Below are 24,908 nucleotides of genomic sequence, written 5' to 3'. Positions count from 1 at the left end.
ATTGGTCATTTTTAGCACGTGGCTTGTCATCCTGAAGAACTGTAGATGTTCTTTTAGGATTTGGACTAACAGTTTGCTTTGAGAGCTTGAAGGCAAAAATGTTTACAAAATCAGCACCTGTAGGCATATTTTTTGAGAAACAGCTGGTATGTATTAAGGTTCTTCTGTTCAGTATATGGTCTTCTAGCCTACTGTTACAGGAGAGAATATTTTGTAGAGATATTAAAATTGGACACTGCATTTTCCTGATAGCTTGCAAGCTTTTAGATGCACCCCATTTTCACCCATAATTGAAAGCTATCTCATTTTTCCTTACAGGTGCTCTTTACCTGCAGTATGGAGATGAGACAAAGCAGTTACGAATGCCAAATGAAATCACAAGCCTAGATACAATTCGTGCCCTCTTTGTAAGTGCCTTTCCCCAGCAGCTGACCATGAAAATGCTGGAGTCCCCCTGTGTTGCCATTTACATCAAGGATGAAAGCCGAAACATTTATTATGAGTTAAACGATATAAGGTAAGTTACTTTTCCCCCCTCCAAATTAAAAAAAGAATCCTCTTAATAAGAGGTAGAAGCAGATATCTAAAATACGCTTGGTCTAACATGATTTTATATATGTATTCAAGTGACTTTCTCTTTTCAGCTCATGACAGCCGTATAGGGATCCTTTTACTAAGGTGCGCTAACAGATTTAGCACACGCTAAATGATAAGATGCCCATTATATTCCTATGGGTGTCTTATCATTTAGTATGACCTCTAAATGAACTAGAGTGACAGCTTCTGAGAAAGCAGCAAAGAGTGATAGCACTGATAGCAAAATAATAGGTCCTGACAGCTGAACAAATTTAAAGAACCATCTGTACCTCACAGGTCATGGACAGCTATCACATTCCCCTCTATGGCAGACTGGTCCTGCCCAGTACATCCTATGGGGCATGGTGCCACCATTTTTCAAGATTTCAGCACCAAAGGAAGGAGCGAGTGTGCATCGCTCCTGGCTATTGCATGTCATGGAATGGCTAATCACCACATTTTAACTTATTGTAATGGGACATGTGGCCAGGGTTTCCATGTGAGTTAACATCCACATTGAAACCTTTTCTGCACTGCTTACCCATGTTAGTGTTAAACCGAAGGTAACCATGCAGAACGTTTTCTGCATCAGCCCCTCAGTTCTTAACATTTCCTTTCCACCAGTACTCTGCCAGCATTACTTTGTAACATTCACTGTAGTACTCTCAGTTAAACTGACAGTGGTACTCTTCAGTGAGCTGTAGGTAGGGTTACCATATGGCTCCAGAAAAAGGAGGACGGATTGAGCCAGCCGGGTTTTACTTCCTTTTTCTGGAGCCATATTGTAACCCAAGCTTTAGGAGAATCTTTAAGTCACCATCAGGCTTATTTTCGAAAGAGAAGAACGCCCATCTTTCGACACAAATCGGAAGATGGGCGTCCTTCTCCCAGAGTCGCCCAAATCGGCATAATCGAAAGCTGATTTTGGGCATCCCCAATTGCTTTCCGTCGCAGGGATGACCAAAGTTCCTGGGGGCGTGCCGGAGGCGTAGCGAAGGTGGGCGTGCCTAACAGATGGCCATCCTCGACCCATAATCGAAAAAAAATGGTGTCCCTGACAAGCACTTGGTCCTTTTTTTGTTACAACCAAGCCACGAAAAGGTGCCCAAACTGACCAGATGACAACTGGAGGGTATCGGGGATGACCTCCCATTACTCCCCCAGTGTTCACTAACCTCCTCCCACCGTCAAAAAAATAGTTTAAAAATATTTTGTGCCAGCCTCTATGCCAGCCTCAAATGTCATACTCAGGTCCATCGCAGCAGTATGCAGGTCCCTGGAGCAGTTTTAGTGGGTGCAGTGCATTTCAGGCAGGCAGGCGCGCATCTTGTTTCAATAATATGGGTTTCCCCGCCCTTTCGCCGGGACGTCCTGCGAGGACGTCCTCAGGAAAACGTGGGCATCCCTTTCGATTATGCCCCTCCATAGGACCATCTTGGAAGGTTCTTCATGGCTGGTCTGAGAGTTTGCATTCACCAAGACCAAGTATGGTGGTAGCTATGAAAACCACAAAAATGTTTTTATGTTACATAATTACCGTAGTTGAGAAGGATGCAGGTAACAGGTTCAGAAACTAGATGCACTGAATGGCTGTTACATAGAGTTTTTTTACAGTAATTTCAAAGCAAAAAGCAGGTCAGGGTGTGGCATCTTGCTTGTGCAGGGAGTTGTAGCCTGACGGCTATAATAGCTTTGGTGAATTCTGCTCGTTCAGAAAATCAGCCAAAGAAATAAAAAGTCTGGCTCTGTGGATGAGCTCTTAATAACTTTAACGACACAAGAAATCCCACAATTGTAAACAGAGTAAAAATAAAATCACTTCTGCTATACCAGTGATTTCAAAAGACAGAGTAATATGTTTTTTCTTTCTGATTTGGGGCTTGACAAAACATAGTCCTTGAGTTTCTCTTTGAAAATTCTGCTGATCGACTCCCCTGCCCCCAAACACTTGTCCTTTCTCGTTCCCACCTTAACACTATCCCTGGTTTTGTTCCTTTTGTCAGGGGAATCTACCCAGCTAACTGGTTAGTTACCAAGGCAAATTATTTTGAAAATTTCCCTCCACATATTTTAAAGCAGTGGGTGCTAAGAACCAAATTATATCATTCAATTTGCAGTTGACAAAAAAATCTAAATCATTCGGAGCTTCCATATTTTATCTGATTTTTATTTCATTCCAGGAAGTGCATTAGTATTTAAAGGGTTCTGAAAGCCCGTTATTATAAAAGTTAGTAGATAGAATCAGTTCCTTGTTGATTCTTATCAGAATTCAATATAGGCGGCGTATTGATAAATGTCAAATATGAAAAGTGATGTCATGGCTCTGGAAGATAGGGTGATGCAGACAGGACTTCAGTTGGTGTTTTCTTCAATCCTCCTAGTTGAGGATGAGGACTTGAGTAGAGAAGCCCACATCCTGGAGATGAATGCATCCTGGATAATGGGATGATTTTCCAAGGGCTGCTGAGCAGAGATGGTATCTGCTTATCAAAGAAGGGGAGAAGTATCTGAGGAGGATTTTAAACTGGATCAATGGGGATGGGAGAACAAAGCCCTCAGAAAAGGTAGTGAACAAATAGGACAGCTGCCCAGTGAAGGTGGTGAAGAGGGCGGTGTCAGAATTGAAGAGCATGGGTCAAGCACTGAAGATCTCCAAGGGAGAAAATGGTTGGAGACATGGGGCTGTTGGTTTGGATGAGCAGAGTGGACAGGCAGTATAGTTATTGCCTGTTGTCATTTTCTCTGTTTCTATAACCACAGGCCTGAGTTTCTTGAGTGGGTAGAGTTTACAAGAATTTAAAAAATATTCTATGATAAGGTTCCTGAAATTCTCTTTCATATGTATATAATTTTGCATAGATTTTCATTTTTCATCTATAAAAACAGAGGGGTTTTTTCAACATTTTTATGTATCCTGGTAATTTATATTATTTTTTTAAAATTCTTTTTTAGGTGGGGAAGAGAGATATTTGTATTTGTTTGGGGGAGGGATTCGGAATACAAAAAAGGATAAAAGAGAGGAAAGAAGATTGGCATGGGGATGGAATTTCAGGGATAGGGAGGAGAAAGAAAGGATTGGACATGGGGGATGGGGAAAGGAGATGGGAAAAGGATTAGGAATAAGGGGCTCCGGGATCCTCGCGCATTCCCACACAGCTGCCGAGTTACTGAGTTCTAGGAAAAGTTTACCTTTTTGTGGATGACACAAAGATTAGCAACATAGTTGATACTCCCGAGAGAGTGGAAAGTATTAGTAGTGATGTACAAATATTTGCCCTGTCCTGACTTTGAACTTACATCCCAAAGTAGTGTGATATTTGTAGTCAAATCAAATCAAATACTGACTTGTTGACCGCTAGTATCCCCGCTTCAGCTGTGGGGTTCATTGTGGTGTACAAAGTAGATGATAAATTAAAAAATTAGTTCAAATTACAAACATAACAAAAAAATTCTACTAATCATTAACATTTTTAGAAAATAAAAACATTTTCACCTTCTTCCTAAAAGTAACATGGTTATATTCAGTCCTAATATAAGAAGGAAGAGAATTCCACAATGATTCCCAATACTAAAAATATGGAATTTACTAATTTTAAACACCTGGCATTCTTATATAAAGGTGGGCATAAAATCAATTGATCCCAAAGATGCAGAGAATGTCCAATAATGAGTGAAGTAAGTTTAATCAATAGTTCTGACGTGGACCCATATAAAATTTTAAAAATTAAACAAACTGCTTTAAGCTTAATTCTCTCATTAACAGGTTGCCAGTGTAATTTCCCAATGTATGTATGGTGTAATACTGCTATATCTGTTAAGTTTAAAAATTAGTCTGTTAAGTTTAAAAATTAGTCTAACCGGTGGTCGATGCTATGGGTTCTAAATTGCATCAGTGTAGGGTTATCAGAAATCCAGGACCAGATAAAAACTGCCTCCTGGACCTGGGTCACTTGCCAGCTCTCCTTCCACACAGAGTAGATCACCTCACTTCTTTCCATTCCTGTTGCTTCAGGTTTGTGATCTGATGCAACCATGAGAGCATAGATAGCCACCAAGGTGAAAAGGTAGAATACCTAAGGCAGGAGAAACAAACAACATAGGGGTCCTTTTACTAAGCTGCAGCAAAAAGTGGCCTTGGTAGTGTGGATGGGTGTTTTTGGTGCACGCTGGGCCAGTTTTTACCGTGTCTGGGGGAAAAGGGCTTTTTTTAATGGGCCAGGAAAAGGGCCTGCTGTAAAATTGAAAACAACGTACCCCTATTTACGGCCTGAGCCCTTAACGCCACCCATTGATCTAGGCGGTGGTGAGCAGCGTACATGTGTGGTGAGCAGTTGGCACGTGCCAACTGCCGATTAACGCCGGAAATGCTGCGTGTGGTAGGAAATAAAAAAGTAATCTGTCCCGGTGGTATGGGCATGCGCCAAATCAGAAATTACCACCAGGGGGCGCACTAGCATGGCAGTAGTCCCATTTTGGCGCATGCTGCAAGCACGTAGAACCTACTATGCCTTTGTAAAAGGGCCCTTTATTGTTGGTCTCCCAGGTTTCTTCCATATTTGCACTTGCACTGGACCATTATTTTCAACTGTATGATAAAGCAGAAACTATATACAGATTCACAATTTGTTTTACTTGCTTCAAATATATTTTACTAAACCCCTGATGCAGGCAGCAGCTGAAAGGTGGCCATGTCGGGTCACTGGTTCTGTTTTATCTAATAAATTTCTGCTTTGTTTACGCCATATTGTCTGGAATAACTTTTTCACCTTTTTGATCAGGTTTCTTCTGATCTTGTGTCTGACATCAACACACACACTCTTCACATCAATCCCCTCTCTCTGCTCTCTCAAACACACTCATGCATCCCATCAACCTAGGGTTACCATATGTCCGGATTTACCCGGACACGCCCTCTTTTTGAGGACATGTGCGGGCGTCCGGACGGGTTTCGCCAGTCCGCCCGTTTGTCCGGATTTCTATCCTAGCCTCCCCTTCCTTACTATCTACTGCCCTGGTGGTCTAGTGACCTCTCTGGGGCAGGAAAGAGCCCCCTCTTTCCTGCCCTAAGCGCTGCCCTTGCCATGCATCCTGTTGTTGTGACAGTCTCGGGATTCAAAATGGCCACCGAGAGTTGAAGTGGCCTCGCGAGACTTCAACTCTAGGCCCCCATTTTGAATCCCAAGACCATCACAGCAACAGAATGCAGGGCAAGGACAGAGCTCTGGGCAGGAAAGAGGGGGATCTTTCCTGCCCCGAAGAGGTCACTAGACCACCAGGGCAGTAGATAGTAAGTAAGGGGAGGGGAGGTGTTGGGGGGAGGCAGGGGAGGGGAATATGTGACCTGGGGGTAGGGGAATATGTGACAGGGGGCGGGGCAAGGACGCAAAAGGGGCGGGCACAGGCGGGGCGATGATGTGAAAGGGGTGGTGCGTGGGTGGGGCAGGGACGGGACATGTGTCCTCTTTTTGAGAGGACAAAATATGGTAACCCTACATCAACCCCTTATCACCTTCCTCAGCCACCCCCTTAAGCTGATTTCCTGTTAACCCTGAACATTTTTTTCTTTTTAGATTTAACTCACACTTTTTCAGTAGTAGTTCAAGACAAGTCCTAACCAATTCTTCCCCTATAACAACTGACTCCTCCCTCCCACCCAAAGGTATGATGCACAAGAGATGGCGTGATGTCACAAGGCTGAAGCCCATCCACCCAAGGAGGTCTTAATTCTCCCCATGCAGCTGCTGCCATCTTGGTACACCCAAAACAATGTAATTGATAGGGTGACAAGCTCAGCCTACTGGCTTCAGGCCAGATAATGAACCTCCTTACTCCTGCAGTCTCCTATTAATCAAATCTCCTTGCTCCCCCCAGCCCCAAAAATATAAGGTGACATATTTTCAAATTGTTTTATCCATGTCTTACTACAATGATATAAAATTATGGGACACAGTACTTTGGTGTAAAATGATCATTCTTTTTTGGCGTTTGAAAAGTATTAGGCTGCTTTGCCAGTGCCAAGAATCATAATTATCAGGTGCATATATGAACACACCATGTATTTCCATAGCTGAATAATTTGATTTAAAACTCTTTTTGAAATGTATAATTACAACAAAATATAATGGAAAAGGAAAGGATCAAAAGGAGAATGGAAGATGTCTGTGAGGCACACAAAGTGTTCATTTCGAGAATTTAGTTAGTACAGCTGCTGTTACATAGTGATATTTTTATTTATTTTATTTTATTTTGTTGCATTTGTATCCCACATTTTCCCATCTATTTGCGGGCTCAGTGTGGCTTACAATACATTGTAAATGATGGAAATACGATTTGTTACAACTCAGTTATGGATTACATTATGAGAAGTTATGCGGAGACAAAGTCAAAGTATCATTAAGGGAATAGGACCGAGGAAAAGAACAATGGAACAGTGGAAAGAGACAGCGGAAAAACTGATAAGGTAATAGAACATTAGCAAAAGAACATTTGGTATAACATTTTCTGTGAGTAACGGTATAAATGTGATAAAATTATGGGGAATGAGAATTCAGAAGAGAATGTATTGGTGTATTTCTGAAACAGTGAGTGTGGACTTCATGTGTTTTAATCCTTACAATAAATTTTGTCAAAGAGATGGGTCTTCAATAGTTTGCGGAAGTTGGTTAGTTCGTGGATCGTTTTCAAGTTGCGTGGTAGTATATTCCAGAATTGTGTGCTCATGTAGGAAAAGGTTGATGCGTGCAGCGCCTTGTACTTTATGCCTTTGCAGTTAGGGAAGTGGAGGTTGAGGAAAGTTCGAGATGATCTTTTAGCGTTTCTGGGTGGTAGGTCTGTTAAGTCAGACATGTAGGCTGGGGCTTCACCGTGAATAATTTTGTGGACTAGTGTGCATACTTTAAAAGTGATGCGTTCCTTAAGTGGGAGCCAGTGTAGCTTCTCTCGTAAGGGTTTTGCACTTTCGTATTTTGGTTTTCCGAAGATGAGTCTGGCTGCTGTGTTCTGGGCTGTTTGAAGTTTCCTCAGTATTTGCTCTTTACAACCTGCGTATAGTGAATTGCAGTAATCCAGGTGGCTGAGTACAAGGGATTGCACTAGGTTGCGAAAGACGGATCTTGGGAAGAATGGTCTTATTCTTTTCAGTTTCCACATGCAGTAGAACATCTTTTTGGTTGTGTTGTTTGCATGGGTTTCGAGTGTTAGATGGCGATCAATAGTGACTCCAAGGATTTTTAAAGTTTCTGAGATTGGAAGGTTTAGTTTTGGTGTGTTTAAGGCGGTAAATTCATTCGTGTTGTATTGGGAGGTGAGTATAAGGCATTGAGTTTTTTCTGCATTTAGTTTCAATCGAAATGCATCTGCCCAGGTGTTCATAATGTGTAGACTTTGGTTAATTTCTTTGGATATTTCTTTGATGTCTTGTTTGAAAGGGATGTATATTGTTACATCGTCGGCGTATATATATGGGTTAAGGTTATGATTTGATAGAAGGTTTGCCAATGGGATCATCATTATGTTGAAAATGGTTGGTGAGAGGGGTGATCCTTGCGGTACTCCACATTCAGGTGTCCATGAAGCGGACATAGTTGAATTTGATGTGACTTGATATGAGCGCAGGGTTAGGAACCCCTTGAACCAGTTTAGGACATTTCTTCCAATGCCGAAATATTCAAGTATGTGCAGTAGAATTCCGTGGTCAACCATATCAAAGGCACTTGACATGTCAAATTGTAGGAGGAGTATATTGATGCCGGTTGCGATCATTTCTTTGAATTTAGTCATTAGGGTAACTAATACTGTTTCTGTGCTGTGATTCGATCGGAATCCTGATTGGGCATCATGCAGTATTGAGAGCTTGTTTAAATAGTTTGTAAGTTGTTTTGTTACCATCCCTTCGGTTATTTTGGTTATTAGTGGTATGGATGCTACTGGTCTGAAATTGGTTATTTCGCTTCCGCTTTTCTTTGTATCTTTGGGTATTGGGGTGAGTAAGATTTTTCCTTTGGGAAGAGTCCGTTTTGTAGCATGAAGTTTACGTGGTTCGTTAGGTCTATTATAAATTGTTGAGGAGCTGATTTCATGAGGTTGTTTGGGCATATGTCTAGTTTGCAGTAGGATTTAACAAATCTTTTAAGTGTTTCAGAGATGAGGTCTTCTGATAGTAATTTGAATTCGGTCCAGGTTCTGTCTGCTGGGTATATTCCGTCTTCTGGGTCTAGACAGTCTAGAAGTGAGGCGTATTCAATAGGGCTGGCGGGTGTTTTAAGTCGTAGTTGTATAATTTTCTCTTTAAAGTATTTTGCAAGGTTGTCGACATCTGGTATGTCTTTGCTGTTATTTGTGACTGGTGAGGTGTCTAGCAGTTTATTCACAAGGTAGAAGAGTTTGTGTGTGTCTTTGTAGTTGGGTCCTATCATTGTTTTGTAATGTAGTCTTTTAGTCTGTTTTATGGTATATTTGTATTTCCTCCGAAGTAGTATCCAGGCATTTAGTGTTTGTTCATCTTTCTTTTTGTTCCATGCGCGTTCTAATGAAAAAAAATTTAAGAAAACCATATTATCTTGAAAATGAAATCCTGTAAAGCAATATCAGAAAACACAAATACATGAACCACAGGCAGACATATAAAAGTGGCAAGATACAAATCAAAATGTATGTCTACCAAATAACAGAAAAAATTAGACATAAACCCTAATACAACATAGATAGATAAAGATACCAATTAAACATTTAAATAATAAAAATCCACAGTATTTGATACAAAAATGACAACTATGAGAAGCTGCCCATGCAAATGGCTATTTATAAATCTCCCACCCTGTGTGCTGGTAAAATAATGAGCATTGTTCCACTCTTTACCTGCATTTAGCAGAGCATTGCTGAGGCTGGCCTTAGGACAGGAATTGCTACAAATCACGTCAAGGCCTGTTTGCTAAACTGCACAAGGTTTATAGTTAATATGCCTTAGTGGCAGCATCTCTACAGTAATTGAATAAAATGAAGGGTTAGAAGGAAAACTATGCCTTTTCATGGATCACAGAATGATTAGCAACAGAGTGAACGTCCTGGAGGGAGTGGAAAGCATGAGAAGTGATCTACAAAAATCAGAAGCTTGGGCTAATGCTTTGCTGTTAAGCTTTAATGTGAAGAAATGTAGAGTGATGCATTTGTTATAGGAGGTGAAAGGCCTATGTGCATGGATCAGAAGAGAGACATTGAGGTGATAATGTCTGAGGATCTCAAGGTGGCAAAACAATGTGATAAGACAGAGAAAAAGCCAGATGGATGCCAGGCTGCTTAGAGAGGGGAGAAAAAAAGGAGGTGATAATGTCATTGGTGAGACCTCACTTGGAGTACTGTGTTCAGTATTGGAAGCCATATCTTGCAAGGACATAAAAAGACTTAAAGCTGTTCAGAGGAAAGCAACCACTATGGTATGACAGGGGTGTAGCCACAGATGGGCCTGGGTCCACCCAATTTGGGCTCAGGCCCACCTAGCAGCTCTACATTCTTACAAGCACCAGCATAGGGAGAACAAGCTGGGCTCCAGAGGCTCCTACAGTCATTCGGTCCTGCATCTCCCTCCCTCCTTCCCTCCATTCCTTTCTTCGAAAAGGTTTGTCTCAAAGGGTTACTGGTAGTAGCAGCGATTCTTACATGCTGTCCATGGCTAATCTGGAAACCTCCCCTCTGCTGCATACCACCCCACTCGATGAAACCTCCTGTTTTTTTTGCCTGGGCGCTGGCTGTAACATTGCAGAGAAGAAACTTCCAGGTTAGGCACAGGCAGCATGTTGGAATCACTGCTGCTGCCTGTAACCCTTTGAGACAAATGTTTTTGAAGCTAGATGGGGGCAGAAGAAAGGTTCACACTGGCATGGAGTGGAGGGGAGGGAAGTAAAGGAAAGAAAAGAGAAGTGCTGCAGAGAAATACTTGGGGGTGGAAGGGAGGGAAGGAAAGAGGTGGTGCACATGGCCAGGGCCGTGCCAATGCAGTAAGCGGGGTAAGCAAGGCTCTGCCGGTCTCTGCCCCGTGACGTCAATTTCCCGTTCCAGGGGCAGAGGACTGGCAGAGCCGACAGCGCATGTCTGAACGCTGCTGCGGCCCCCCGCTTCTTTTTCTTCTTATGTCAGCGCTGCTGTAAAGAGGCCCGGGCCGGAGGGAGAGAAGAGAACGTGTGGAAACGGTAGGAGGAGAGAGAAGGAGAGCAGGGGAGAGCCAGGGGACATGAACAAGAGTAGAGGACAGCCAGAGAGCGATAGGGAAAGAAAGAGGGGACATGGAAAAGAGCAGGGGAGAGCCAGGGACATGGAAAAAAGCAGGGGAGAGCCAGAGAGATGGGGAGAGAAAGAGGGGCCATGGAAAAGAGCAGGGGAGAGCCAGGGACATGGAAAAAAGCAGGGGAGAGCCAGAAAGAGATGGGGAGAGAAAGAGGGGCCATGGAAAAGAGCAGGGGAGAGCCAGGGACATGGAAAAGAGCAGGGGAGAGCCAGAGAGAGATGGGGAGAGAAAGAGGGGACATGGGCAGGAGAGAGAGATAAGCTGCTGGGGAGAAACTGGGGGAGACCCTAGCTGTCAGACTGAGAAATGCTGGCTGGATGAAAGGAGAGAGAAAGAGGAAAAATGCTGGAAGTAGGGGGCAGAATGAGGGAAGACGCTGGTAGGGAGGGAAAGAGGAAAGACACTGGAAGGATGGAGTGAGAGAGGACATGCTGAATGGAAAAGGGTCAAGAGAGAGAACTGTCTAACAGGAAGGGGAGATAAAGGAAGACAGTGGACGGAAGGATTGGGAGAGGATAATGGGTGGAAGGATGGAGAGAGAAAGAGGGATGACACTGGATGGAATGGTAGGAGAGAAAGAGGGAAGGTGCTGGACATGGATGGAGGGTAGGGAAGTATATGCACATGGATGGAGGGAGTGAGGAGAAAAGCTGGATATGGATGGAGGGCTAATTTTTGAATTTAAGAGCTAGATCGGGATACTGAAGGATAGGAACAGGGCTACAGATGGTAGACAGGACGCATAAGGATACAGGAGGATGGTGGACATGGTGAGAGAAAAAATATCAAATGGAAAGAAGACCCTGCATAAAACAGAAGACACTGGGACCAAAGCGAATAGAAAAACCAAATGATCAGACAACAAAGGTAGAAAAAAGTATTTTATTCAGAATTTATTAATTGGAATATGTCAGCTTTTGGAAATGTGCATCTGTGATATTTTGCATGTAAGTTTCAATTTTTCTAGTATTGCTGCATGCTGAGTCTGACTTCTTGACGTAACTTTCCAGTTCAGTATTTTGCCTTCATATCTGTTGTGTCATGTGTTTTTCATGCGTGATCAAGGTGCAGTATCCTGCTAGCGTGTAGCATTTGCAGCCCTTTTTGTCTTGTTTTTTTTACGAGGTAGTGTATTGGTGTTTTAGAGCCTGGTATAATTACAGGTCTGCCTTTCCACGCATAAGGTTGTACTCGTCCTGTCCTTGGAATTAGTGCTGTTATGGTTTGGTAAGGTTATGAGTGTGTTTTTGCACAAGTTTGTGTATAGTGTTTTGCAGTGGGGAGATTGTGTATTGGGCTTACTGAGGTGGCACCAAATCATCAGAAAGGGTTTTAGAGCCTAAATCATGAAACACTACCTCTTAAAGGATCTACATATAGCCGTTCATAGAAGGAGCTCATTGTGAACACTTTCCACCCTAAAAGGGTGTTTTGTGGCTCTACATGAGAATTGTGATATTATGATCCCGTGTTTCATATTGTTGACGGTCTGCATTTTCCGTATGGGTGGTATATTGGTGTATTAGGTCTGCCCAGTGTAATATTTATGGTACAGTAAGGTTCTGAGTGTGTTTTTGCACAAATTTGTGCATAGTGTTTTGCAGTTGAGCAATTGTGGTTAGTACATGCTTTGAGCAACCACTTTATTCTTTGACATATGATACATATTTAATATCTAAATTTAATAAAAGGTATTAATTGTGACTTATTTTTACTTATTTTTTTTTTCTGTGTTGTCAGACAATTATGGATGTAAGCCTTGCCCCTGGCCCCACCCCTAACCCCGCCCCCTTTAGCCTCCCCAAACATTTGGGCCACCGACCGCCTATGGTATTTATATTTTGAGTTGTGAGGTGCCAGGAGAGAAGAGTGGGGGCGGGGCAGGAACAGAGAAAATGTTGTGTGCACCCAGTTTGGGCTCAGGCCTACCTAAAATTGGCTGTCTGGCTATGCCACTGTGGTATGGGATCTGTGCCAAAAGAGACTTGAATATGTATACCCAGGAGGAGAGGAGGGAGATATAATACAGATATTTAAATACTTTAAAGATATTAATGAAGAAACAAACCTTGTCCAGAAACAGGGAGTCCATAGAACTAGAGGATGTGAAATGAAGCCACAAGGAGGAAACTTAAAAGCAACATCAGGAAATACTTTTTTATGGAAAGGGTGGTGAATGCTAATGCCTAGAATGCTCTTCTGTGAGAGGTGATAGGGACAAAAATGGTGACAGAATTACAAAAGGTATGAGATAAACATAGAAGAGGAGGAGCCTAGTGGTTAGTGCAGTGGACTTTGATCCTGGCGAACTGAGTTTGATTCCCACTACAGCTCCTTGTGACTCTGGGCAAGTCACTTCACCCTCCGTTGCCCCTGGTACAAAATAAGTACCTGAATATATGTAAACCGCTTTGAATGTAGTTGCAAAAAAGCCTCAGAAAGGCAGTATATCAAGTCCCATTTCCCTTTCCCTTTATACAGCAAGGAGCATTTTCCCACTCAAAGCAAAACTTAAATGGAGGCATAGGTGCACAGAGCACCACTATAACCCTAAAAACAAAAGGTGAAAATTTTGTGATGTTTAAAGAAGCTGCTGTCTGAAATAAATTTTCAGACTGTTTTGCAGGATTTTGTTCTGACAGTGTTGGATTACTGTAACTCTCTGTACCTTGGCCTCTCAAAGTCCACAATTCATTCCCTGCAGATTGTGAAAAATTTTGCCGCCAGGCTTTTATCTAGTTTTTCAAACTCGGACTGTATTCCGCTGACTTTGAGGGACTTGCATTGGCTTCCAGTGTACTGCTGGATCAGGTTCAAGGTTCTGACTTTGATTTTTAAAGCCTGGAAGGCTGATGCTCCTCCCTCATTGGTTTCTTCTTTTAGCTATTATCAGCCCTCTCGAAATTTGTGTTCTGTTGATATTGATTCCACATGCTGTAGCCTTTCACAGCTACGTCACTCTGTTCTCTCCCAGCCTGAGAAAAGCCGGGATAAAGAAGATGAAACTATTCTAAGAGTAGTATGAGTTTTATAACTCTTGATACAGGTGGTGCATGCCGAAACATGGTTCCATGTTAACTCTTTCTTTTTTGTTTGTTACATTTGTACCCTGTGCTTTCCCGGCAGGCTCAATGCGGCTTACATGGGGCAATAGAGAGTTAAGTGACTTGCCCAGAGTCACAAGGAGCTGCCTGTGCCAGGAATTGAACTCAGTTCCTCAGGACCAAAGTCCACCACCCTAACCACTAGGCCACTCCTCCAGTTTGGTGACTCAATAAACATTTGACCTTTTTGATCCTACCTCTGGAGTGCTCTTATGGACTTCACTTGGAAGGCTACTTGTCTGTCCCTACTTTTTGGTTCCCCCCACCACCACCACCACCACATGTTTCTGACAGGCGCCGGGCAACAGAAACTAGTGCACCAGATTTTCACTGCTCAGGTGTGTCGGTCACACACCTGGGACTATGTTCAGATGCTGGGATCCATGGAGGTGGTACCCTGGGCACGAACACAGATGCACCTGTTGCAACAGTCTTGGCTTGATCTTTTATCCCCAGGATTACACAGTTCGGCTGCCTTGAACGGCGGTAGCCAGGCAGCAAGAGCACCGTCTAGTGGTTGGTGCCGCAGAGTCTCACGGGTTCTGTTTCCCCATTGGGAAGTGGTGATGGATGCCAGCCTTACAGGCTGTGGGGCGTATTTCAGACCTTGGTTGGCTCTAGGTACCTGGTCCTCAGTGGAGGCCAGGTGGCCGATAATCGTTTGGAACTCTGTGCTGTACGCAAGGCACTGTTCAAGTTTGCACTTCTGTTGGCAGGTTCGCCTGTGCGCGAGTTGGACAGTGCCACAGCAATGGCATACATCAACAAGCAAGGGGATGCTCGGCAAGCAGCTGGCCTGGGTGGAAAGGCATCTCCTCTGCTTGGTGATGCAGATTGAGGGGTCGCTGAATATGGAAGCTGACTTCCTCAGCCAAAGCTCCCTCAATCTGGGTGAGTTGGAATTTCCCAACAGGTTTTCTGGACCGGCTGCGTTGATGCCCTATACCATATAACTTCAAGGGCGAATTTCAAGGTTTTTCAGCTGTCGGCAGGCTGCTGTGCTTCAGGTGTGACCGGGCTTGATATATGCTTCTCTGGCCAATGATAGGCAGTCTGTTAAGGCGGGTGGTGGAACACAGGAGTTGGATGGTTTTGGTAGCTCTGTACTGACCATACAGGCTGTGGTACACAGACCTCTTCGTTATGGGCTGGTCCTCATGGAGAATACCTCCCCCTTTGTTCTTACGGTTTGGCCATTGAAAGGGTTAGGCTGAGGGGGAAGTGCTATTCAGATGCTGTCGTGGTTTTGCTTCAGGCTCGGAAACGGTTGACGTGGTGCACGTTGGTGTGCGGAGCGGGGTGTGGCCCCTTTCTCGGCTTTGGTTGCTCACATTTTAGCCTTCCTGCAAATGGGAGTGCACAAGGGGTTTGCCTTGCTCCTTGGAGGTGCTGGTGGTGGCCCTGGCTTGTTTTCAAGACCATTTGCAGTATTTGTCTTTGGTGCATCCAGATGTGCTGGGCAGACTTATACGGTCTGTGCCAGAGCCGGTGGTGGGAGGCGGGGCGGGTGGTTGGGGGGCGGGGATAGTGCTTGGCAGACTTATACGGTGTGTGCCCTTAAAAAGACAGGTACAAATCAAGGTAAAGTATACACAAAAAATGGCACATGTGAGTTTATCTTGTTGGGCAGACTGGATGGACCGTGCAGGTCTTTTTCTGCCGTCATCTACTATGTTACTATGGTTTTTTTTTTTTTTACCACAATATAAAGAAGGGCATTTCTGGCCTGAAGGTAGAACCAGGAGCATCCTGAGCTGGAAACCTGCCCTGTGCGACATAGTAGATCATGACAGATAAAGACCTGAACGCTCCATTCAGTCTGCCCAACAGTCATACTTATTATCAATTAATGATTAAACTAACAATGAATGTGATATAAAATATTTGATCCTGGTCTTCTTCGGCATTTTTGGGACATAAACCGTAGAAGTCTGCCTTCACTGTTCTTACGTTCCAACTACTGGAGTTGCTGTTGAAGCCCACTCCAATGTTTCTGAATCCATCTTGACATTTGTGGGACACAGACTGTAAAATCTGCCCAGCACTGCCCTCACATTCCAGCTACTGAAGTTGCTGTCGAAACCCTCTCCAGCCCATCTTAAACTGGATTGCCATATAATGGGACACACACTGTACAAGTCTACCTGGCACCGACCTTAGTTCTTCATCAACGGAGCTGTCATCTAAGCACCACTCGACACATCAACACACATACAGCCATTTAAGTTTTGCTTTTGCCCCCATGCCCTCTAGCCTCCCACCCTGCCCGCTGCATTACAGACAAAGTTTGGCATCCTTGCCTCCCTTCAGCCCTGGATAGACCCACCACTATGTGCAGCGCTGTGTACGCCTTGTAGCGCTATAGAAATGCTAAATAGTAGTAGTAGTAACTACCTCAATGTTATATGCTGTTGTGTTAACCTTTGAAGGAGGGAAGTGTAGACACAGCTAACGTTCTGCATATGCAGCAATATCACAACCTTCAACACTGTACTAGAATAAAAGCAATTCTGACATTTCACTAACCCTTGCAACTTCCAGAACAGGATTTGTGCTTTCTCTGCCTGATAGGGTGGGAGGATCCAGCCCTGTAGGGAAAGTAGGGCCCCTGTAAATACACAACCCATAGGAGGGTCTTTGTCTTTAGTATCCACTACTCAACCATTGTACCAGGATGCTAGTAGGGGGACCAGACTTGGCTTTTACCTCACCTAATTTCCAGCTGTTTACAAGAGAGAGAAGGATCCCTGGCCATTCAGGCCAGAGCACCTGGAGGAAGGAACAAGACAGAAGTAAGCACCAAAGACTGCAAAGCTGCTACACTTCTATAGAATAAAGTTGGAATGGGGAATCAGCTTTACAGCCCAAGATCCTACAAGGAGAAAGAAGAGGAAATAAATTAAGCCTTAACCAACTGATCAGCAATTCCATAGGATCTAGAACTGGTGTTCCAGGTTAGAAGGAACTGATCATAAGGATTCTGTGAGTAGAGACTTAAAGAGCCTGCATTAAGTATAGGAAAAGAGAAAGAGAGAGACTGTTGGAGGAGTCCTCTCAGGGATGGGGCTCAGTGGAGGGTGGAGGTGCACGCTTTCAAGACCCAAATCTAATATGAAAGCCTATTCTTAAGGGTAATTGCTTAGAGCAGTGGTCTTAACTAATTTTTAAATATTGGCCACTTGAGATTTGAATGAGTTGAGAAGACCACCAAATATCTTCCCATGTAAGGCTGCAACACAGCTGACCAGTGTGTGTCAATGACATCCATCCTCACCAGCCTACCTTTAAATTTTTCATTGGGGGTATCCTCAAGGAGATGGGCATTTCCAAATGCATTTTCTTTGTCTATTGAGAAATGCTTTGTCTTTCAATCACAGGCTGTTCCATCTACTTTCTCCTTGTGTCCTGAACTTGGGTAGAGAGGCAGAGAGCAGCAGGGGGAAAAAAAGCCAGAAAGACAATGAGGGCCGCCCCAAAGGTCTCCAGAGGCCACCATTGGCCCCTGGGCCTTGCATTGAACTGGCTTAGAGAATACCAGAGTTCTTTGTTACTGAAGTTGCCAAGTATGCCTAAGGAGATACAATTAATGTACATAGTTCCCTTGAAGCATAATCCTGTTGTGTGAATAGTCCAAGTTCTAGCAAACCCAGTTTGGTTTGGAATATACAGGATGAGGCAAAAAAAAAAAAAAAAGTAACGCTTTAGAGTTTTTTTTCTGTTTTCTCGGCAACCGCTTGGAACTTCACCATGACATTTTACAGTCTTATTTGTTGTTACTATCACGTTTATATGCTGAGTGGAACGAGATTATCTTTAAACACAGTGAAGTTACAGACTTTATAGCATGGCCACCCAACAATTTTTGCACTTTCAAAACCACCATTATTTGAAAATGGGGTACCAGTTGTCTGTTAATGATGTCACAGTGAAGTAGAGTTTTGTCTGGAGAGCAAGGTTGGAGGCCTATCACAATCGCCGAACTCAAGGAAGCACTGCAGATGATCTGGGATAGCTACAGGAACTGATCATCAAGAAGTTATTAAGAACTTCCCAAAGCAACTGAAGGCCTATATTAAAGCTGGGGTGGATACTTTGAACAGTCACAGTGACTGCAAAATTCTGACACATTGTTAATTGTATCTCTTGAATGACGTTATTTTACAGTGTTTTAGCTCAAACATTTTTAAACGCACAAAAATAGCTAGGTAGTAATGTTAAAATATCAGTAACATCAACATAGCTTAAGTTAATTAAATGTTGTTTAATAGTAATATGTCAGTATGATAATTAAAGGCCCTGTTTACTAAGATGTGCTATCATTTGTAATGCGCGCTAATGCTAGAGACACCCATAGGAATATATGGGTGTTTCTAGCTTTAGTGCACGCTAGAAATATTAGCACACCTATATCTTGGCTTAGTAAACAGGACCCTAAATAAGTAAAAATTCTAATTGAAATTCAAAACGGTTGCTGAGAAAAAGGAAAAAAAATGCTAGGGAGTTACTTTTTTTTTTGCCTCACTCTGTCTTGGCCTGTTTCATTGGTTGAGAGAGGTGTGTGTGGAGTGAGTGGATGTGACAACTAGCCTCCTAGCCTTTTGCTAGCCCCGGCCCTAACCTTCAACCAGTCCATAATATTATATTTGTGTACCCAACCCAGCATCACCTACATTAGCTGTATTTACCATTTACTTCTCTCTCTCTCTCTCTCTCTCTCTCTATATATATATATATATATATAAGAGAGAGAGAGAGATGCAGTCTTATCTACACGTTACGCAAGATATGTGCATATTTCCAAAAGAGCACACGGGCAGAATTTTGGCATGCTGTATACACATATTGGCACACCTGCCTATATGCTAGCTAGTGACCAGTGTGTCAGTGTTAGCACCAGCTTTAGCTTTTCAAGATGCGAGATTAGGAAAAGACATTTCAATTATTATTAGATCTTCTGGTTCTTGTGTGGAATTCCGTCGAAATATCAAAACATTTTTATTTAGGAAGTATGTTTTAAGCCCTGCATGACATAATTGGTCTAATTAAAATTTATGAAAACATTTTTGTAATTTAGGTTTACTGTACTTCCTGGTAGTAACCAGTATCTTGCTTTGTTAACCGCTCTGAACTGGAAATCTTAAGCAGGTAATTAGTTCTGTTATTATTATTATTATTGGCCATTACTTCCCATGTTAAACAGCTAATGGAACTTACTCAGTAGGCTCCGTAGTTCTGGATTTTCAAAGCTCTGCATGTTTTAGTCAGAAAAAGGAGCTGCAGAAAAAGCAGCTGTGAGTGTCTGCCAATACTTTATTTGTAGGTAATTTTCAAAGTGAGCATACATGTGGAAATTGAATGTTTCCCTCAAGGTGTCTTCTTTTCAAACATTCTTCCAGTAGACTTCTTCACCTACGTGATAGATCACAAAACAATTAAATTGTTCAAAGTCTTTAAAAAGACATACAATAAGTTTCTAGACAGTACAACACCTAGCAGGATTTAAAAGAGAAAAACTGGCTCCTCTTTTTAACATTTCATGCTTCATACACCAAAACTTTTCCCTCAGGTCTGTGTTGGATAGGCAACATCAAGAAACGTTTTCATATGGAAAGATAATATTTGTGTTCCTTTTTCAACTGAAAGTATGTGAGATCTCTATCTGGTAAAAATACCATCTCTATCACTAATGTAACCTTAGCAGGAGTCAAAACAAGACAATCTAAATAAGGATATTTGTATAAATATTTGTGGTGGAGGTCTCAGCGTCTTTGCCTTACCTACGTCCCTTTGCTCTAGCGTTGTGGTATATAAAAATACGTACAGTGGAGAGGAACAGACTCTTAGAAAACGTGAGCACTTGTAATAATTATGGGCGAGAGACCAGCAGAGATTATAGAGTCTATTTTAGGAAAATTGCTGTCTCAGATTCTTATTTTTCATATTATTTTCGTTGTTCTTGTTCAACGAGTCACATAAATTTGAAGCCCAAATATTTTGTCATCAGTTTCTGTCATTATTGTAGCAGCATATATTTTGGTGACATTGTACAATATTTCACTTTTAATCCCTGAGATGTCCTGCCCAGAGGTTTTCACCCCAACCATGACCGTGCCATTCACATTCACAACCTTAGACCAAAGAATCTGTATGATGATTTCCTTAGGAGGCTTTTTTGTCTTCTCTCTCTCTCTCTCTTCACCATGGAAGCAGATCCCACAAATAAGCAACCAGTGCAATTGCAAAAAAGAGATTTACATGCAAAGCAGGAAGTCTCCATAAATGTCAAGGGGACCAGACCAGTGGCATAGCAACAGGTGGGCCTGGGTGACCACATGGCCACCCACTTTGAGCGCAGGCCCACTCAGCAGCAGCACAGCTGGCTTGTGGTTGGCGGGGATCCCCAGGCCCCACCAGCTGAAGACTCTCAGTGATCCGGCATCTCTTAACTTCATCTCCCAACCCCCCTCCCCCCATACCTTTTAAATCCTTCAGTGCTGGGCTGAGCAGCAACTAATGCCGGCTGCTTATGCAGGCCCTGAGCCTTCCTTTTGATGCAACTTCCTGTTTGCAGGACCTGGATGTTGCACCAGAGGGAAGGCTCAGAGCCCGCATAAGCAGCCGGTATTAGTTGCTGCTCGCTGCCAGCCCAGCACTGAAGGATTGAAAAGGTACAAGGGGGGAGGGAGGTTTGGGGAGTGAAGTTAAGAGATGCCGGATCACCTGAGGGGAGTCGGGAGATGCTGGGCAGGGTTCCTGTGCCCACCTACTTGGGGCTCAAGCTGGGGCCCAAATTTGGATGAAAACTTCAGAAATCTGGATCACCAATCCCCTATCAACACCCACCAGACCCTTCCAGTCTCTCTCTTCAGGGAGGCATGCTTCATCAACTCAGATACCTGCTTGGCCAAAGAAGACCCTTTGATCCTTCAGCAGCTCCATCTTCTGCCTGCACAGAAGGTAGCAGGAAATCAGTGGGTGAAGCACTGGACAGGGAGTCCAGCAGTCCCTTCCCCACAATAGAAATCGGTGAGGCAGGAGACATGGGCTATTTCAAACCCTTTGCTGGAGGCAAAACTAGGCTAGTAGACACATCTAGGAGGAGTAAAGGTTTGTTCCCATACTGCTTTGTTTAGTGCTCACTAATATATTTTAGTGTGCGCTGAAATGGAATAGTGCATGCCACAAATGAACAACACAAAACAAACAAATGCAAATGGAGAAAAAGATTAAAGCAAAATATTATTTTTCTCTGCATAGCCCTAGACACATCCAGTTCAGATGCAGGAGACAGCCACAGAAATACTAAGTTACACGAATCCAATTGCCTTAACATGCTCACATGCCAAGCACCACTCTTCTCACACATTCAGGAACTAGTATCACCTCCCCCCCCCCCATGGTCCAGCAACTCTCCCTCTTTTTTCTTCTGCTCTCCCAATTCCTGTGTCTTTCTTTTTCTGCCTCTAACCCCCCTCTCACCCACAGTTGGACATCTCTTCCTCTTAACCCCCCACCCATCTTCAAACTTGTTCTTACTGTCAGTGGTCACCACTAATTGCACTGATTAACACACGCTGCCTCTTGCCATTACAGAAAACATAGCTCTGCTGAGTCCCACCCCCTCTGACTCAACTTCCTGTTTGCTGGCAGGGCAGTACCCTACAGAGAGACGGCTCTATGGCCAGTGGAAAACAGTGTGTGTTAATCACTACCTTTGCTGGTGATCACTGTCAATATAAATAAGTTTGAACTGTACCAGAGGCAGGGGGAGGGGACTAGAGAGGAAGAGATGCTGGATCCGGGGTGAAGGGGAGGGAAGGAGATATGCTAGATACTGGGGAGGAGTGGGAGAAAAGAGGGGGAGATGCTGGACTACTGGGGGTGGGGGAAGAGAGAGGAAGAGATGCTGGATCTTGAGAGGGAAAGATGGTTGATTGCAGGGGGTGTGGGGAAGAGATGGAGAGATGTTTGACCGGGGTGGGAGGGAAGAGAAGGTGAGATGCTGCACAATGGGGGAAGGGAGAGGGGAGATACAAGACGTCCTGACTTTAAGGAACGTCAGGACTCACAGCACAGATCAGCGAACACGCCGGAGACCGGCGCTGAAGAAGACTAAGGCTGGCGGGGTTTGGGGACCCCCTGCCAGCAAAGGTACCTTGCAGCGGCGGGGGGGGGGGGTCGAAAATGGCAGGGGAGGGTTGACGGCTGGGAGAGACAGGCTAAAATGTGCCCCCCCACCTTGGGCTCTGGACCCCCTTCCTCCCCTCCCACCGAGGTCTGGCTACGCCCCTGACAGCAGGTAGGAGGAAATACTTTTTGGTGGCGGAAGGGGTTTGTGTATCAACTTACAAGTTTCTCTTTGCATGTTTTGCATCCAGTTTTCATGTGGAATTGAAGAATTACAAACCGAAGAAAGCTTTAAAAAATCATTTTGTAGTGCTCCTTTCATTTGGGAAGCAAAACATGTAGACCTTTCCAAATTTATACCCTGGATGTGCCGTTAGAAAACCTTCAGTCTGCGGTGGTAAATGTCACTCTTTGAGATGGGCCCCCCTTGGCCTCTCTGCAGCCACCAGTGTTGAAGCACCGGGCAAGGCCGCATTGCCTCCGCTGTGGACCACAAAGCCATACATGGGAAAGCACTTCATAAAAAGATGTTTCCCCCTAACATTTCTTCCTAAAGAAAGAAAGAATTGAATTGAGAAGTTAATCTATATGAGCAAGACAACCCAGAATAACAAAATGTGAGCATCTAAATAACTGATTCCATCTTCACCCTAGTTATTATCAGTTTCTCACAGATTTAAAGTACAACCTTATTTTTTACTGTTAGCTTTGTATGTTCTCTTTGTTACAAAGGACACTAGAGCAGCAATACATTTCACACTGGGAAGTGCAGATAGGAAAAGAGAAACTGCTTAGGAGTAGAATACCTTACATCAGTCACACATCAGTCACGTATAGAACACAAACAGACCCTCAACAAGGGACCACAGATTGGAAATGAAGCTAAAACCGAATGCCCCATGACACCAGATGCTACAGACTGTAGACTTAGAAACAGAAATTAATTTCCTGATGTACTGTGCAAAATAAAAAGAAACATCAGAGATGTGGCCTGCCTAAAACTGACAAAATAAAAAAAATAAAATTTCCCACAATGAGTGGGGGAAACCCCAAGATAATCCTTGGGGACAAACAACAAACAGTAACTATAAAGCAAAGTATATCACACCAGATATATAACCTGACCAGAGTTAATTTTTATTATTTTTGTTACATTTGCACCCCATGCTTTCCCACTCATGGCAGGCAATGGAGGGTTAAGTGACTTGCCCACAGTCACAAGGAGCTGCCTGTGCTGGGAATTGAACTCAGTTCCTCAGGACCAAAGTCCACCACCCTAACCACTAGGCCACTCCTCCACCTTACCAGAATCCTGGCGTTCTCCCAATTTTTGGCCTTTCTGTAATTTAGAATTTTATTTGCCAACTCCCTTTTTCACAGGGCACCCTTGAAAACACAAGGACCCAACCTCAGAGGCTGCAGAATCCTGGAAACATGCTGTAACATGGACTCTGGCCCAAGGGGATCTTTCATTCAGTGTCTGAAAGAAAACTCCACACACTGAGTGTTGTTCCAACCCAGAAAATTAATCTTTACTGAAGCAAAACACCAGCAAACAGTACAAAAGGCAGTAAAATCACAGGAAACAGCCTGTAATCTTTCACAGCCCAATCTTCAAAACAATGCAAAGGTTAAGAGTATAAAAAATTACAATCCACTCCATATCACTTCTCAAACCTCTTGACTAAGCTGCAGGAATGCCCTGGGACTTCCATGCCCTGGGACTTCCCTAAAGCTTCAGCTACATGGAGCCCAATGAACTGCTGCTCCTTGCTACTTCCCCAACTCCTTGGATGACATCTCGAACTAGACAGCTCCTGAGGCTCTTTTATAACCTCTCTTCACTCTCTGCCCCCCCCCCCCCAACACCACCTTTGACAATGGGCTGCTGCCTCCCTCAACATTACATATAATTTGGGGAAAGTTCCTCTCTTTATTCTGTGAGTACATGCTGTCTTGATAGAAGACTATAGACCTCTAGATATTTAACTACAGCTCAGAGTGCAGTGGTGGCTAAGAAAGCAAATAGAATATTAGGAATTACTAGGAAAAGAATGAAAAACAAAAATAAGAATGTTTGTATTGATCCATGTGGCAACCGCACTTCGAATATTGTGTGCAATTCTGGTCACCACATCTCAAAAAAGAAATAGCAGAATTAGAAAAAGTACAAAAGTACAGAGAAGGACAATGAAAATGATAAAGGGGATGGGATGACATCCCTCTGAGGAAAGATTAAAGCGGTTATGGCTCTTCAGCTTGGAGAAGAGATGGCTGATAGAGGTCTATAAAATACTGAATGGAGTGGAACAGGTAGGAGTGAATCACCTGTTTACTCTTTCCAAAAATACTAGGACTAGAATTTGGTGCCAGAGAATGCGGTAAAAGCAGTTAGCTTAGCAGGGTTTAAAAAAGGTTTGCCAATTTCCAAAAAGAAAAGTCCATAAGCCATTATTAAGATAGACTTAGGAAAATCCACTGCTTATTTCTAGGATATATTCAAAAAAATAGAAAAAATGGCAATGCTCTACCTTATTAATCTTGTAGAAATACACAACTATAAATAGGGAGAGCAATTTACTCCAACTGTGATATGTTATTTGTAGAGGGATGTCTCATACTGTCACGCAGGCACAATGCGCCATATTTGTATCAAACCTTTGCAATTGTGACACTGTATAATCATTGACTGCCCCCAACCTCCAATTGTGCTCGCAATTTGCTCATAGTGTATCAACTATTATCATATTAAAAAAGTCCATATATACCAGGTGCTCACAACAATTTCATTTTTTATGTATTTTTTGCGCAGTACTGTTGAA

At 43.3% G+C, this 24,908-nt stretch overlaps 1 protein-coding gene across 1 annotated transcript in view; it reads left to right on the top strand.

Moving 5' to 3' along the window:
• The window catches only part of KIAA1217 (KIAA1217 ortholog), a 656,634-nt gene that overhangs the window by 307,640 nt on the left and 324,086 nt on the right, over positions 1-24,908 (top strand). The window contains exon 4 of the mRNA XM_030201398.1: positions 319-517. Coding sequence (XP_030057258.1) covers positions 319-517 — 199 coding nt within the window. The remainder of the gene's footprint in view (positions 1-318; positions 518-24,908) is intronic.

The sequence above is a fragment of the Microcaecilia unicolor genome, chromosome 1 (genome assembly GCF_901765095.1).
Source record: "Microcaecilia unicolor chromosome 1, aMicUni1.1, whole genome shotgun sequence".
Classification (NCBI taxonomy): domain Eukaryota; kingdom Metazoa; phylum Chordata; class Amphibia; order Gymnophiona; family Siphonopidae; genus Microcaecilia; species Microcaecilia unicolor.
Note: the sequence above shows the minus strand (reverse complement) of the source record. Positions and strands in the feature narration are given on the sequence as shown.